Genomic DNA, 15,497 nt, shown 5'->3' on the forward strand with positions numbered 1-15,497 from the left:
ATAATATTCTACGGTGACAATGATTACGAAACGAAGATAATAGAGGGGGTTTGTTTTTTTGTTTGCCAAAGCGTATTTTGGCGCGCGATTTGGAGTTTTACGGTTTTTGGTTTCTTACGATTTTCTATGAAGACCGGCGTTGGACGATGGCACACACACACACTCCCGGTTTACAGTTTTGGCGAAGGGGAGGAAATTGAGCGTTTTAGCGATATATTCGGCAGAGACGACATAAAAGTCCGCATGGATTCTGATTAAATAATAATAACGGACCTGGCCGGGTGCGAAGAAAACGACGAGTAAAGCTGCATCAATGCCATGTGCTGGTCTCTCTTGTAGTCGGAGGGGTCTAGTTTGATCAAAATCGTGGATTTCTGGTCCATTATAGACTCCTGCTGCGCGAGAAATTCCTTCCTAAGAACCTGTTTTGCTTCATCGAGCTTCTTGGTTAGTGTTGCAGAAAGCTCGTGTAGCTGGGTCTGGGTGGCATCTCGAGACTCCTGGGCTTCCTCAATCACCACTGACAGCTTTTCGTCGGATAGTAACGCTCGGTCCCGTTTCATACTGTCAAGAATGGGTTTGAAACGGGGTTTAAAGATCGGCCAAGTATAATTAAAAAGCTTCCTCCAGCCTTGAAAAGAGTTAGAGATCCTCTAGCTGGCTTTCACAGTGGCGACTTGGCCATGGGGGGAATGACGAATTACCTGATCTTGCAAACACTTTGAGAACGGCATAGTGAAATCCCAAAACGTTGTGGAAGTAAGTCTCAAGGATTTCCCTTATATCAGGATGGTTCTGAAACAACTTGTCGTACTTTGCAACAACGTAGAGGATTTCGCCAATAACTTGATATATCTCGAGCAACAGCTCGAGTGTGTCAATTTTGATGGCGGTAACCTAGTTGTGGCAAGTCAGTCAAAGATTCGAGCTCCGTATGGGCGAGATCATCGCATTCTCACCATCAAACCAAGCTTTATAGGGCCCTTTGTTTATAGTTAGCAATGAGCCTTTAGTTTGGCCAGCCATAGGAAACGCACCTATCTGAATGCCATAACCTCGCTGACATTGATGAAAATCTTGACAAGATCTTCCATCTGCTTTATGCCCTCCGGGAACTTCTTGACCCTGTTCAAGTTCCGTAGCCCCTTCTCTGAACCAGTTTTGTCCTGGATTTGCTGGATCGTACGCTTGATATCCTTAAGATTGCTTAACAAGAACTCCCGCCTTTGGTCTTCTGATAGGCGCTGACGAAATCGCTCGAGCGATTTACTGAAGCTGTCGCTAGCGATGCTTGCTATGGCTTACTTGGATGCTGATTTAGTGTCTCCCTCTAGTTGAGAGATTACCCTTGCAGAGGTAAAATTGGTGACGACGTTTGTTGAGATGGAATTAAGGAGCGAAAAGGACGAGTACTTGTCATAGGATACGGCTACTAGTACCTAACTAAGGTTTTCGTATTCGGTCATAAATCAGGGTAAGGAAATAAGATGAGATGAGGAAAGAGGAGGAGAGGGGAAAGGAGTCCCTAGTCTAAACACCACCACGTTAATGAGGGGGCTTCGTAGGCTTTGTTGGGATTTAGAACGTAGGAGGCCGAGGGATGCATTGTGGCTGCGATGATAAGATGACATTTGGCACTATACGAATATACAATTCACATTCTACAACATAGGTACTTAGCCCATCCAAACACTCATAGGACATTTCCATGGAGGTGGCCAAGCAAAGCCGTTTTAATATGCCCCTGAAATACGACGTTGTATTAACGACCTACCACATTCTAGCTGCTGTCTGAAAAGGCCTACATGTTCTTCAGAAAATTATATAGTTCCAAATTGTCCCAGGTAAAGGTAATAGATAGGCAACGCTGACCAAATGGAGAAGCAGAGGGGAAGATCTGCACTGTCTCTCAACCATACTTGATATTTTGGCCTGCATGCTCTCCGAAAGGGGAATCGGATCTCTTAGAACTGATGGAAAAGTCCATGGTGCTGGCCACATGGAGATATTATCGCGGTTTCAGGAAGACTCGGATATATGTGTGATGCTCTTGACGATTGATTCGGGCGCCGTCGGGTATGTGACCTGTCTACATGCGGTCCATTGCTTACCTACGGTATTATCCTCCTCGTCGAGACTGACATGCCGCCAGCCTGACCCTGACCAATGCCAACTGGGTCCATATAGTTGAGCCTCATTGGAATCCTGTAGTGGAACAACAGGCTGCCGCGAGAGTCCTTAGGATGGGGCAGACTCGAGAAGGGACCATTGTCAAATATATTACGGAGAGAACAGTGGAGCAGGTGAATCATCTCCAAACCATGCCAAATCTCTCTATACTCCAACATGTGGGCTAGAATATCGTGGCGTTGCAAGAAAAAAAAAGAGGCGTCTTGCTGGATACCACATCGCATGACTTGCCTGAATGCTGGGGGTGATTTTGTCCCGATATTTCATTCCTGGAGGTGTGCAGCGACTACGGAGTTGGGATGTTGCTTGAGCAAGCCCAGGCCATGGGGCACTGCGATATGTAAGATGGGAATGGCGACACATAGTTCGTGGGCTACTAGAAGTCTTCCCTTCTATAGCATTAGATGACATCCCCAGATCCGTATCCCATCCATGTCAAGCATGAATATGACACACCCCAATCTCCATCTCAGGGGGGTGATTGGTCATTCCCAACCATGGACGCTCATTCTATGGCCATAAGGTCTTCCATGCAAAGTAAACAGCACATCCAATGCTCACAGCAGAGTCACCAGGCAGAGAGGCCGGGTCAGTTGCCCAGGCAGCTGACAAGGCCACACGTCATGGCTATTAACACTCGTACGAGCGTCGACGGGTCCAGGGAGATGACACAAGGGGGCAGGAATGCCGGGGGCGGCCTTAGGGACATGCATACCAGCCCTATGGCAGTGCATAATGGGTGTACGCAAGTACTCCCGCGTATGTTGAGTGTGCGCCACAAGAATCCCCGATTGGGCTATCCCCAAGACAAGATTTCGGTCCGAACGAGATGTTATGAGACCTATCGTACCGTTTTGATTTTCTTACACACAACTCGAGCTAATCCGAACACAATGGTACGTAGTTACATGTCTCTGGTGGTGTAAACAACGCAACACGCGACTCTCTCTGGCCGTCGTTACGGGGTGTGCAAAAGTCAAAGCCAAAGCAGCCTCTCCAAGTAAATGCAGGGAGAAGAAAACATCACCGTCGAAACTCATCATCATAGCCGTACTTTTCTCATGCGGGAAACAATGATTATAAAAAAAAAAAATCAGACCCCCGCTTCCGTAAGCGTTCATATATGTGTGGTAATCGTAAACAAAAAAACAAAAAAAGGAAATCGTTCCGTCAGAAGCGTGAAGGGACAACAAGGGAAATCCGTAGCGGTGTCATGTTCAGTTAGTGGGTAAAGTGAGAGTTGGTGGTCGTGCGCTTTCGTTTTGCCAACTCGCTGACCATATTGTCAGGGGGAAGGAAAAAGGAAATTCATGCAAAAGATAGTTGAGCCGTCCATGGCGGCTGGGAGGCGCGACACGTCGTATAAATGACTGTCTGTTGTCGTCGTCGACTCATCTGCTCCGTCGCCCCAGCATGCGGCCAAACACGTCGGCGGCGGGACGTTTCCTCTCTGGGTTACTGCTGTGCGTCGGCGAGGCCGGGCCCGAGGTCGTGCAGCCCCGGCGCCGACGTGGAGCCTCCTCCGAGGACCGTGCTGACCGCCGGGGGTCGCTGGTCGACCGTTTGTGGAACCGGAAGAACGACCGGCTGCCCTCACCATCATCCTCGCAGTCCGAGTCGTGCTCAAAGAAGGACCGGGGCTCCGGGTCGGGCGTCAGCCGCCTTCTTCTTGAGGGGATGGGGAGACATGTGGTGGGCGAGAACATGGCAGGGGTATCTAGCGGCTCAAAGGGCGTTGTTGGCCGACTGCCCAGAGACGTCTTCGGTCGCGAGACCTCGACTGGGGACATCGGACGGAGAGAGCGCGAGCTCTTGGGCCGCCGGGCCTCTGCAGACGTGGGAGATGTGGGAGACATGGGAGGCGTGGGAGGCGTGGGGGGCCGCGACCCGTGGGACGTCTTGGGCCTCTGCATCTCCGCCGCGATGGGCAGGCGGTTGGCCAGCGAGGACTTCCTAGGACGAGGTCGAGGCTCGGGAGACGACATTGAGTCCCGTTCAGGTAGAGGCGCAGACCACGGCCCGTCGCTCCCACGCGTGTCCATTGACAGGACACTAGAGGTAAAGACAGTCGTCACAGGGCAAGGCTCCTGCGGAATGCATGGTGTGAGGAGCTTCTCATCCGGTCGAGGCGGCCTTGGAGGCTGTTTCCTTGGTTCCTTTGGTGTCTCTGGCTCCTCTGGTTGCTGGGTTTTCTTTCCTTCCCTCGGTTCCCTTTGCCTTGAGCATTGCCACGACGGAGCAGCAGGCTTCCCTGGAGGCGGGAGGGCTATTGGCCTGGGAAAGGGCGAATAGCTTGCTGCTGGCTGTCTTTCGCGAAGCTTGCGACCAGGGATTTCAGGCAGCGGCCATGCAGGGCTTCGGCCCATCTGCTCGAGATCCTCGGCCGAGCGGTGACGACGACGTTGAGGCGAGGGTATCAGTGCAGGATACTGCTTGCGCGGGTGAATCTCCGGCTCATCCTCCTTCTCCTCGTCTTCTCCCGGCTTCCAGAAGCTATCCCAGATCTCAGCCGCGAGGGCACGATAATGATACTCGTCATCGTCCCCGGAAGCCTCTGAATCCGTCCTATCGTCGACAAGCCCTGGGGCAGAACCCTCCGAGCCCACGGATAGCCTGTCCGAGAGAGCCATGGCATGGGTCCCCGGTTTTGTCGTGGCCTCATTTCGAGGGTAGGAATAATTTGCGACTGGATAATACTTGGACACAAGGGTCAGATCTGCTAACTTGCTGGAAGGGTCCATGGCGGCCCAAGTCGTTGGCTCCAGAGCAAGCATAAAGTCGACGTTCTAACCTGTGCTGTGCAAAGGGAGTCGTCGAGGGACCGGAGAGACGGCATGATATACGTACGGATACAAATAATCACAAAACAGAGACGTGGTCGGGGTCCCTTGAGACATCCTGTGTAGTCGAGACACGACGCGCTCTGCCTGGCCACCCACCTACAGCCAGCCCACCGACTCGCCGGAGGGAGTCTGCTACGACTCGAACTAGCTGCTTCGCCCCCTTGTTGGGCGGGAGACATTCCTATCCTGGCGCCGGATCATCAGGACTGCCACACTGCCTCCCAATTAGGTGGTCTGCTGCATTCTGGTGGAAGGCTCGCTCCTCGTCAGCTGGTATTCAACTGGGCATGTGTGCCCGCTGCACCACTCTCGTGTCCTCGGCTAGCTGGGAATCAGACCACCCGCTTGCCTCTTCAAGTGACGCTGTCATCCTGCCATTGCGAGTCCTGGTATTGTATTAGCGATAGTATAACGAATTAGCTGTGCAAAGGGAGCTGTTTGATGCCAGGGCGGAGCGCCAAAAGCAAGCACACCCACATCTGCATGCATGCTCCCGGTACGAGTAAAGCCGGGAGCTGCACGCTCCTGCAACTATGGAGACTACACGTATGCACGGATAGCAACTTAAAAAAAAAAAATCCTTCTCCGTCGCAGCCGTTCTAGAATGACCGAGTTTGTTCTTCCCCGACGGTCATGGTTGATGGAAGACTCCAAGATGATACTAGTCACAACGTTATCGACCGTTGTCAAGTTCCGTCGAGTCCCGTTGATCAGAGAGCTAATCCCCCGATCGACAAACGGTCGCGAGGATTTCTGGCTAGCCGATTGAACAGCTCCCAGTCGATCGGGTTTGACGCGTGGGGTGAGACGGGGGCTTCGATCCAACGCAATGGCCTCCGGGAGGGACGCCGACGTACGTACTCGTACGTACTCGTACGAGATGTGATGCCCTAGTGATCTGCACAAGGATTCAACGGCCAATGCGCTACAACCGACGGCTGGAAGCGTGTTTGAGAGAGTGGCCGGACACTCTAGGTGCAAGGGCTCTTCCCTTCCCCCACGCTCGCTGCCTCAAAGAGTCTGACCATCAAAGGTCCGTGAGCAGCTATGAGTATACTCCCCACTTCACAATTGAACCAATATCAATCTGGTGCACAATTGCTCTCCCAATGGCTCTCTGAGGCAGTCCCAAGTGCCCTAGTTGGAGATGGGTACGTACGAGTATCCGTAGTCGATTCGTATCAAGGAACGCCACAAGACACTGTCTCCGATACCGAAGGGAGAAGGGCCCGAGAAAACAAACAGCCGTGGCAACGGTAAGAGGTCAATAAACACTCATTTACCTCGCGCGGGAGACGTCCACCCCCCAAATTCTGTGTTCTGCCCCCTTCAGTTGTTATCTCTGGCAGGAATTAGGTCTGGTAGATAGCAAAGGCAGAGCCGAACGCAGACGTGGAGATAATAGCTTGACTGCTCACTATACGGGTACTCTAGTCTCGAGGAGTGCCGCGCCAGGGCCTCTCGTGCCAAGTGCGAGGGCCCTGCGGCAGACAATGATTAGTATTATTCGTACTTCGTACTACGTAGGGCTCCTGCATCCGCGAGATCTGCCAATGCACATCGGGTAGAATGAGCCGTCTTATGCAGCTAGTTGTAGAAGTGTGGTCACTTATTCGGATTAGTTCTATTACCCGTACGTGGTAATACGTACGTAGTATGTAGGTTGAAAAGTTTCATGTACGGGTACGGATAATGTGCAGAAAATGTTGTGCAGGTCTCGGAACTTGAGCAATAGGGGCTGTGCTATTACCCCTGACTGACGGAATTGTGAGCAGGGGCAGGCCCTGATATACTGCAAGTCTTGGATGAGAACTGAAGGATAGAGGCGAAACTTCCGGTGCCAGGCTCGGTCGAGGCGAGTCTCAGGGGAGATCAAGATAGCGCGCTTCTCTTTGTCAGTCGCGTCCTACTCGTGTTGCGAGGAGGTTAGCTTGTTCATACACATTCATACACAGAGGCCACAATAGGGAGAGAAGTCCTTGTACGAGCATCCATACCAGTACGTACCAGCAGCATACGAGTAGAGGCCCCCGAGCATACGAATAGAGCTGGGGAACATTTTCCCGAGGCAATCGTATTGAAACGCCATATTCCATTAGCACATTTTTCGTCTACATCAGTCCCACTACCCTACACCGAGTGAAGTAAACCTCTCGTGAATAAACTGATAGCACTGTCGTATCTTGATATCCTAGTTTGGGGGGTTTGTCAGACGATGAGGGGTCGTTGCATGGGCATGGCCTGATTTTGATACTAGCCAAGGTTAAATCTGGTCGAGATTAAACTCAGTATACGGATAAGTCACACGGATTTATATAGGTAGGAGGTACTAATGGGTTCAAGGACCGTATCTAGTTTGGTATGCTTCACATGTTCCTTGAGGTCACTAAAGTCCAACGCAGATGAGACCTCGCGGACCTTGGGCGTCTGTTTCATGCTAGAATATGACAATAATATAGGCTACGAAGTACGCTCCATCGAGTTGCCTCTGGGTTGAGTGACCGTTGTCGATGGAGTCGCGAAGCCCAGACCCCAAAACGGGGTGCGAGAGTACAATGAATGGGGGGCTGATTGGTGGGTGCCAAGTGGACCAGGCCGGTGCTTCCCGCCCCTCCACCCCATCCCGTCAAGTCGCAGGCCGTTGGTGATTAGCAGTAGTATTCGGGTTGGGAAATCCGATCTACAGGTGCCCCGGGGAGCCCTCTGAAGTTGGCCTATTCGTCCTCCCATCAGATGGGGGGTTTTTTTTTTTTCGTGTTTGAAGTAAGAGAGCTCCATGTCGGCCCCAGGCGCCGAGGCGTCCTGTCGGCGGTTGGGGACTTGGGGTTGAATGGCCGATGGAGGTGATGACGCAGGGCTGTGGAGGGATGAGCTGGCACGGTCCAACCGCCCAAGGATGCAACCCGATCCCACTGCCACGTCGTCGGATTCGGTGATAACCCGACCTAATATACGTTTCTATACGAGGACTGACAGAACGTTTTTCACCTGGATGGGAGATTAAACAGGTACGTACTGGGAACGAGTCACGCGGGTGCGTTTGATGAAGGATGGCTGAGATAAACACCGCACCAGTAATAATACTCGTAGGTGCTTCATAATGAGCATGAGATATCTAGAATCATAAATGATGTACGTAGGAGCCATATAGTGAATCGAAATGAGCGTTTGTGCGATGCGGGATGTTGGGACTGTGATGAAAGAGAGGAGGAGTGCTGCTGGGGTTCGACTGGCACAGAACAGAGTTGACATGAGGAACTGAAAGGGGAAGGCATACCCTGTTTTACTAGGTAGGCATCTACCTACCTTCCAGGTTACTAACTAGGTAGTATTACTATCGGCAGGTACGAATAATAAGTTGAGGATGTGGCGAGGAAAGAGTGACCTACAGTAAGGTAGGTACTACCTAAGGTGGGTATGAATGCGCGGAGTTCTACTGATGTACAGATGGACTTTGAGGGAAACTTCGCGCGCTTGACGGCGATTGCCTCACCTCTCTCTCCGCCAACTCACTCGTCAATACTGTCATAGTCAGGCAGGCCCCTTGGCACCTTTGCACTGTCATCGCAACGCCAGACCATGATACTCTGAACTGCCTTGAAGAGACGACGGGACCCAATTGGCCCTCCAGAGTCGTCCCAGATGCTCGCGCGCTGGTTCCTCTACCTTAGTGTTGTGACTCTGGATGCCCATTGAGGCGCTCGAGTCCAACGTCGGTCGGCGGTGGCGGCCGCATCCATCAGCCAGAGAGCCACAGCACACAGCACACAGCACGGCTCAGCTCGGCCCATCACCAAATTTTGTCACTTGCGCCGACAAATACATGCGCATGTGCAGAGGCTGGGCACAAGGAGTCGCACCTCGCAACGGTCGGCGGGGCGCAATCGCATCAACAGCATCAGGCACTATCAGCACCAGGACCCCTTTGGCCATCGCCAAACGCCATCACCACCACGTCCAACACGCACACAGTCTTTAAAGCTTCTGCGACCGCCTCTTTCGGCACTGAGCTCTTTCAATTGCGCCGAGTTGCGTCGAGGGTCGCCGAACCGTGGCGTTGGCTTTTCCCAGGATTCCCAGGTCACCGCCGCCACCAGCCCCCCCATTTATGATTTCCTGCATTTCCTGCCACCACCATTTTTGACATCACCCAGCAGCAGGTGAGCAGGCCCTGCTCCTCAGCGAAGAGACACCAAATTCTCCCTGGTACCTTCCAGGGCTGTGTCTTCTCATCCTCTCTGGTCTTGCTTGCTCAGGACCAAATTTGTGTTTTGTTCTTTACAGCCTTGTTTGCGCTGCGTTGCTTGCTTCCTTTTCTAGGAATACTATTACTTCGTACTCCGTACCCGACTTTCTGTACTCCAAAGACCGTTGCTTGCACCAGCCACCGCCGTTAACGCCCACTGCTCCTCGCCGCAGTGCGTGCCTGAAGCTTCCGCACAAGCCTCCTTGGCGCATTCCAGAGGGAATTGAGCTCCCCGCGCTTTCACCGCCAGCTCTTGGTGGTGATTCAAGCATCCGAACTGTCGGGTTTCCTCCCGGGACCTTGCGACGTCGCAGCATTGTCGCGCCCTCGCCCCCATTCCACTTCTAACGACCGTCACGAGAACTACGAGCCCACGTCTACCACAAGTCATCCCCAACGCCGGCAGCAGTCGACGCCACTGCCCAGTCATCAGATAGCCCCAGATCCTTCCGACAGACTTTCGTCTCCTGCCTCCTCATCCCACCGTCTCCGACGAACCCCAAAGTTTGAGGCGACACCGAGCCCAGAGCCGCCTCGTATTCACCTTGCCGCGGCCTCCGTCGGCCTTGACCATCGACGGCCCGCAACTGTCGCTCAAGAACAAGACGTGCGAGGAGAGCAAGCCTCCGGATCTACTGCCCCGCGAACTCCCCATACCATAGAGCGCCCTGGGTCAAGTCGGAGGCGAATTCCGTCTCAAGATCTGACGGAAGACCCGGATGAGGCATCATCGGATTCCTCTCAGCCTCAACAGTCACCCCGGCGCGGTTCCTACCGTTCGAGCCGACCTGAGCCTCACCCTGTCGTCCAGGTCTCCAAGCACACCCATAACGCTATTCTCTACGCTCTAGAGGAAGCTCTCCGACATCCAAATCCGTTCACACCGGACATCGTCGAGGAGACCGCAAGCATGGCGGATCTCATGAGTAGTGGCGGCGTGCCCCCTACATCTAATGGGAATACCATGGCTGCTCCACGCCGCCCGACCGGCGCTCCTGCACCGACAAGCTCACCATCTGGGATCAGGGGTCCTAGGATGATTATGCAGGAGCGGGCCGCCAGAGAGGCCCGCCAAAAAGCGGAGGCTGAGAGGCAGAAGCTGGAGCGCGCTAGAGCTGAGCAAGAAGCCCGCTTGCAGGAAGAAGCACAGCGGGCGGCAGCGGAGCGTCGGCCTGCTGGCGTTGCCACAAACCTGGATGGCTCCCAGCAATTCGTCGACTCCCAAGGCCAGGCTGAGACATCGCAGACCGCGGCAGCGGCTCCCTCCACCCCACAACCATCTCATCATCGTACAAACACGAACCGATTTTCCGCAAACCAACAAGTACCATCACAGGTCTATGCACCACAGCAGCCTTCCGGCCAACCACCAACGCAACCCCAATTTCAGTCACAGCCCCAGTCTCAACAACCGCAACAGCCGGCCGTCGCAGCCCAGGCAGGGGGTGATGCTTCTACACAGCTCGCTGCGGCAGGTGCTTCGGGCAGCTCCAAGCCGCGGAATTCTTTTCCCCATGCATTCGAGCGTTGGGAGACTTTGTCAGCTCACTGGGAAGGTCTCACAAGCTACTGGATCCGTAAATTGGAGCAGAACAAAGACGAGCTGAATCGTGATCCCGTGAGCCAGCAGCTTGCTCGCCAGGTCACCGACTTGTCCGCAGCTGGTGCCAATCTCTTCCATGCCGTGGTCGAACTGCAGCGTCTCCGGGCGAGCTCCGAACGGAAATTTCAACGCTGGTTCTTTGAGACCAGGGCCGAGCTGGAGCGCTCCCAGGAGGTCAATACGATGCTGGAGAATGCCCTAGACCAGGAACGAAGAAACCGGGACGAAGCTATCCGCGAAGCTGTGGAAAAGGGCCAAGGCTCATCGCTTGCCCAGAAACAGCTAGCCGAAATGCGCAAAGAGCTTGCCATATCCAAGGACGAAGCGCGACGTGCATGGGAGGAACTTGGCCGACGAGAGCAGATCGAACGTGACCGGACGCTGTCCCTCCAGTCCGGACATCCCACTATCGTGGGCGGGGTCCAGGTAGTTCCCATGACGTCCGGTGCCCCAGGCCGACAACCCAGCGCTCGGGACCCGGGATCTTACCAAGGCTACCCGGCTGAACAGGCGCAGTCTCCTTCCGGCCCTGCGTCGCCAACGCCAGCCGGAAGCAGCGGAGGCCACTACCGGCCCCAGGAGATGGGACAACCACAAGCTGCTTACGGAGGTGGCGTTTCAGAAGGTGGCTACAGCGAAGGTGAGTACGTGACTGACGCCCAGGGGAACTTCGTTCCCGACACCCGTGGAAATGAGATCCCTCTCGCTGCGCCGCCGTCCTCGTGCTCGGATTCTGATGTCGAAGTAGGAGAGTATGATACCCCGGCTACGACCAACCCGCCCAGCGGAAGCTACGATCCTCCCAATACGGCAGCACCTGGTAGCCAATGGACTGGAGACTACTCGGATTCCCAGGACTACACTGGCCAGGGATATGGGGCGCCGGGGTGGGAGACGGTCCCCCGGCATCACCACCCTACACGACTGAGCGATGTGATTGAAGAGGAGGATGAGCGCAGCCGAACAAGTGCCAGCCAACCCAGCCGGGTTTAGGCGTTAGACCGCCCTATTTTGTCCGAACGTACTTGCGCACCTGGCTACACTAAGAGTGGGATTCTATCCATAAGAGGTGTTTAGTTTACATCACCATCTCAGCATCGGCTTGCTTGCACCTGGCTCTTTACGCTCTACCATTCATCTTGTGCCATAATCTTTGCTTGTTGGGGCCGCAATGGAAGTGACCCGAACTGTCTTGCTTTGGCCTCAATAATTGGAGCGGCTTTTTGTCTTTTCTTTTTCCCTTTCTTTCCCACGAGGGTTAAGACTGGAGTTGCGGCATGAAGGGCGTTTCTTCGTTTGTCAATGGTTAACGTTCGGGAGTTGGATGCAGTGTGTATTAATGTAGATGGTTAGCATTGACCGGATACCACTGGAGCATCTATTCGCGTTTGATCCCACTCAATTCTCAAAAGGAAGGGTGAAAGCTCATATGGGCAAGTAATTTGGAAATCTATCAAATGCTTATGTGTAGTCATAAAGACCTTGCCGCCCGCTGATGAATGGCATGCAGTATGTGCCATGAAAAAACAAGGATGAAGATGGAGGAAATAATGTGGGGAAAAGGTATGTACAGATGGCAAGAGAGTCTGAAAGAAGTGTCTAATTAGATCTTCATGTAGACCCGACGGTGAGAACGCTCCCATCCTTGGCCTTGGTCCTCGAAGTCTCGATCTCCTCGAACTCGAGCTTAGGCCCCGGGGCCATGACGCGCTCGCGGTGCCAGGGCCCGACAAACATGCCCTGGGGGTCGATCTCGTCACGGATACGCTGCCAGGCGTCGAGGTCCTTGCCGAAGAGGGCCTCGAGCTCGGGGCGGCGCGACTGGAAGTTCTTGGCCCAGTGGGGGCGGCCGCCCATGTCCCTCATGAGCCACTCAAACCCCTCGTAGAAGCTAGCGCGGTAGGGGGGGTCGATGAGATAGGGGCGGTAGAGGGTAGCGTTGAGGTAGAGGGTCGGGCCGTCGCGGACGGTAGGGTCAAGGTAGGGCCGCGGGGAGGAAGTGACGGTAGTGTCGCTGACGCGGACTTCGAGCGGGGCGTGGATGTAGAGGCCGTCGGCGGAGAAGGGGATATTGTGGGGGACGTAGTCAGGGTCCTCAGGGGTGAGGTGGTTGATCCAGGAGGACAGACGACGGAGGGCCTCGGGGCCTTTGTGCAGGGGAAGAGCCCATTCGTTGACGTACTGTGAGTAGAGGCAGTTGAGGAGGAGTGCCTGGCCGCTGGGCTGGATTGCGGATATGGTGGTCCCATTGGCGAATCCGTGCTGCATACCGAAGACGAATCGCTCTACCCATGGTAGTATGCGGGGGAATAAGAGCGAAAGGGCAAGTAGGTTATGATATACATAGTACCCGATGGCTCCGTCAAACCAATGAGACACGGGACGTGAGGGCTTCTCGTCCGTCTTGTCAGCCTGCCAGACGACAGCGCGGCGCGAGTAAGGCAGCCACCAGACGCGGACGAACTCGCTCTGATCCCAGAGCTCCTCGTTCCAAGCCTCAAAGACCTTGTAGTCGGTATCGACAGTCTGGGTCCAGCGGAGGGAGAAGGAGGGGACCGTGCGGATCGAGACCTCAGTGATGATACCCAGGGCACCGAGAGACAGGGTGGCGGCGCGGAATAGGTCGGGGTTAGTGTCCGCGGAGCAGGAGACGGTTTCGCCGGAGGCAAGAGTGATCTTGAGGGCGACAATATCCTCGGACATGAGGCCATGGCGGGCGCTGCTACCGTGGGTGCCGGTGGAGATGGCACCGGCAATGGACTGCTCGTTGATGCTGCCGAGGTTGGGCATGGCAAGGCCGTTGCGCTCCAGCTCGGCGCATAGGGTGTAGAGGCGGATGCCGCTTTCGACGACGACGATGTTGGTCTCGCGGTCGACAGAGAGAACGTGGTTGAAGTTGTCGAGGTTGATGAGCCAGCTCGAGGTGCAGGTCAGGTTGGAGGGCGAGTGACCGCAGCCGGTGGTGGCAATGCGCCTGCGACAGACGCGAGCGACATCGATGGTCTTTTCGACCTCGGCGAGGGTCTCGGGCTGGATATACAGCTCGGGCAGAGACGAAAAGGTGCGCGCCCAAGTATGGTGGGTGTGGTGAGGGCGGGCGCGAAAGGCGACGCCATCATCGGCGCGCCTTTCGAGCTCAGCAGTCACGAGAGGGTCCATGGTGATTCAGGCAAGGGCTCACCTTGGTGGCGAGGAGGTTGATGGTCGGCTCACATTTTTTTTTCCGTTGCTGTACAGATAGAGTAGATATAGGGGGGCTAAGAGGGATAAATGGGCCGAAGCGGCGGGAACTAAGAAAACCGCAAACTTCAAAGTTGCATCGAGGCCTGGTCAAGTGGGGGGACCTGCTCGGCGCTGAATGGGCGGCCCGACCGAAGCGAGCCTGCGTTAAGCATAGGTGACTGCGCTATTTGTTGCGAAGTCCATTCTATTACAGTCAGAAAAGAGACTATCAGAGCTGCAGATGGACAACGGGCATAGAGAGGAGCATGGGGAAGAGTTCGGAGGGCCAAGCAGAGTCGGAGGGGCGGAAGTTCGGAGGGGCGGAGGAGCGTCGATCCAAGGTGGGCTGCGACCCTGAACTTTGCTGAGCTCGGATTTGGCAGGAACGAACCAACTTTTGCCTTCGACCTCCTGCCACTGCCCACTAGGTAGCGAGCGGCAGTGGTGGTGCCCAGAATCACATGTCACACAGCAGCCCTTATTGGAAAGGAGTTGTAGTCATTTTAACACTTCCATGGCTGGGCGCATACATAAAGGCGAATGCCGGCAGGGTGGACAGAGGTGCGTTGCGTGTGCAAGGGTATTGATGGTGTCATGGTCCTGGTCGACAGGTCTGTGGTCCGGTGATTCCCGCTCAATGCGCGCAACCTCAGCATGTCTACTTTGTAAGCAAGTCCCACAGCTCCCGTTATCAGTCAGCTAGTCCTGCAGTTGGCTTGTACGTGCTCAGGGTGCGCGATTGCAACTGCGGTCTCATATCTCCGCATTCTCAAGTCGTACCTACCCAAGGAATAATACCTACCCAAAGACCAAAATCACAGGATGCCTCCACATGCGGCAAGTGCAGTTGAACCTGCCCCATACCCGCCCCACAACTCCTCCGCACGCATCCTGCAAATCTATGCACCAGCTCCATAATGTTTAATTCGGTGGCAACAACACATCAACCGAGCAAGCCCGGGTGGCTCAGTGGTAAAGCGTATCACTAGTAATGATAAGATCCGCGGTTCGATTCCGCGTCTGGGCATTGGTTAATTGGCGAGCTCCGGCTCGTCTTCTGTTTTTGCTTTTTTTTTTTGCATCCACCCAGATGCATGGTCTGAATTTTTCTTTTATTTTTTTCTCTTTTTCCCCTCCTTCTTTTTTCCTTGTCCCAGTTTTCAATTGAACTCCAAGAGTGGCTCCTTCCCTTTCACCACTCTGCGGACCCACGTCATGACGCATGTATCGTAGTGGTAGTGTAAGGAATGCTCTTTAATAAGGGATGGTTGCGATGTCAGCATTGGCTGGGGAACCATGCTGCCAGCTGTGATGAGAATAAGCAAGTGCTTCTATGGAGCAGCATGTCGAGGCATCGTGCCACCTGAAAATCTCCAATCCTCCTACTTCTTCA

At 54.3% G+C, this 15,497-nt stretch overlaps 4 protein-coding genes and 1 non-coding gene across 5 annotated transcripts; 2 read left to right on the plus strand and 3 right to left on the minus strand.

The window, feature by feature from the left end:
* Positions 1 to 254: 254 nt before the first annotated feature.
* Positions 255 to 1,779, minus strand: ACO1O0_005319 (uncharacterized protein; the record flags this gene model as incomplete). Its single annotated transcript, XM_083194743.1, has 4 exons — positions 255 to 564; positions 719 to 897; positions 1,056 to 1,281; positions 1,775 to 1,779. The coding sequence occupies 4 exons, from the start codon at positions 1,777 to 1,779 to the stop codon at positions 255 to 257; spliced, it is 720 nt and encodes a 239-aa protein (XP_083049656.1).
* Positions 1,780 to 3,581: 1,802 nt separating this feature from the next.
* ACO1O0_005320 (uncharacterized protein) lies at positions 3,582 to 4,931 on the minus strand (the record flags this gene model as incomplete). Its single annotated transcript, XM_083194744.1, has 1 exon — positions 3,582 to 4,931. One exon carries the CDS (start codon positions 4,929 to 4,931, stop codon positions 3,582 to 3,584), a length of 1,350 nt encoding a protein of 449 aa, XP_083049657.1.
* A 5,258-nt stretch (positions 4,932 to 10,189) lies between these two features.
* Positions 10,190 to 11,875, plus strand: ACO1O0_005321 (uncharacterized protein; the record flags this gene model as incomplete). The annotated part of the gene is made up of 1 exon (XM_083194745.1): positions 10,190 to 11,875. The coding sequence occupies one exon, from the start codon at positions 10,190 to 10,192 to the stop codon at positions 11,873 to 11,875; it is 1,686 nt and encodes a 561-aa protein (XP_083049658.1).
* Positions 11,876 to 12,493: 618 nt separating this feature from the next.
* Positions 12,494 to 14,041, minus strand: ALO1 (D-arabinono-1,4-lactone oxidase-domain-containing protein; the record flags this gene model as incomplete). The annotated part of the gene is made up of 1 exon (XM_083194746.1): positions 12,494 to 14,041. The coding sequence occupies one exon, from the start codon at positions 14,039 to 14,041 to the stop codon at positions 12,494 to 12,496; it is 1,548 nt and encodes a 515-aa protein (XP_083049659.1).
* Positions 14,042 to 15,059: 1,018 nt separating this feature from the next.
* ACO1O0_005323 lies at positions 15,060 to 15,131 on the plus strand. The gene has a single exon. It is a non-coding gene; the product is annotated as a tRNA-Thr (tRNA).
* Positions 15,132 to 15,497: the final 366 nt, after the last annotated feature.

This window comes from Amphichorda felina (assembly GCF_050947745.1).
Source record: "Amphichorda felina strain 45539 chromosome Unknown scaffold_5, whole genome shotgun sequence".
In the NCBI taxonomy this organism is placed as follows: Eukaryota; Fungi; Ascomycota; class Sordariomycetes; order Hypocreales; family Bionectriaceae; genus Amphichorda; species Amphichorda felina.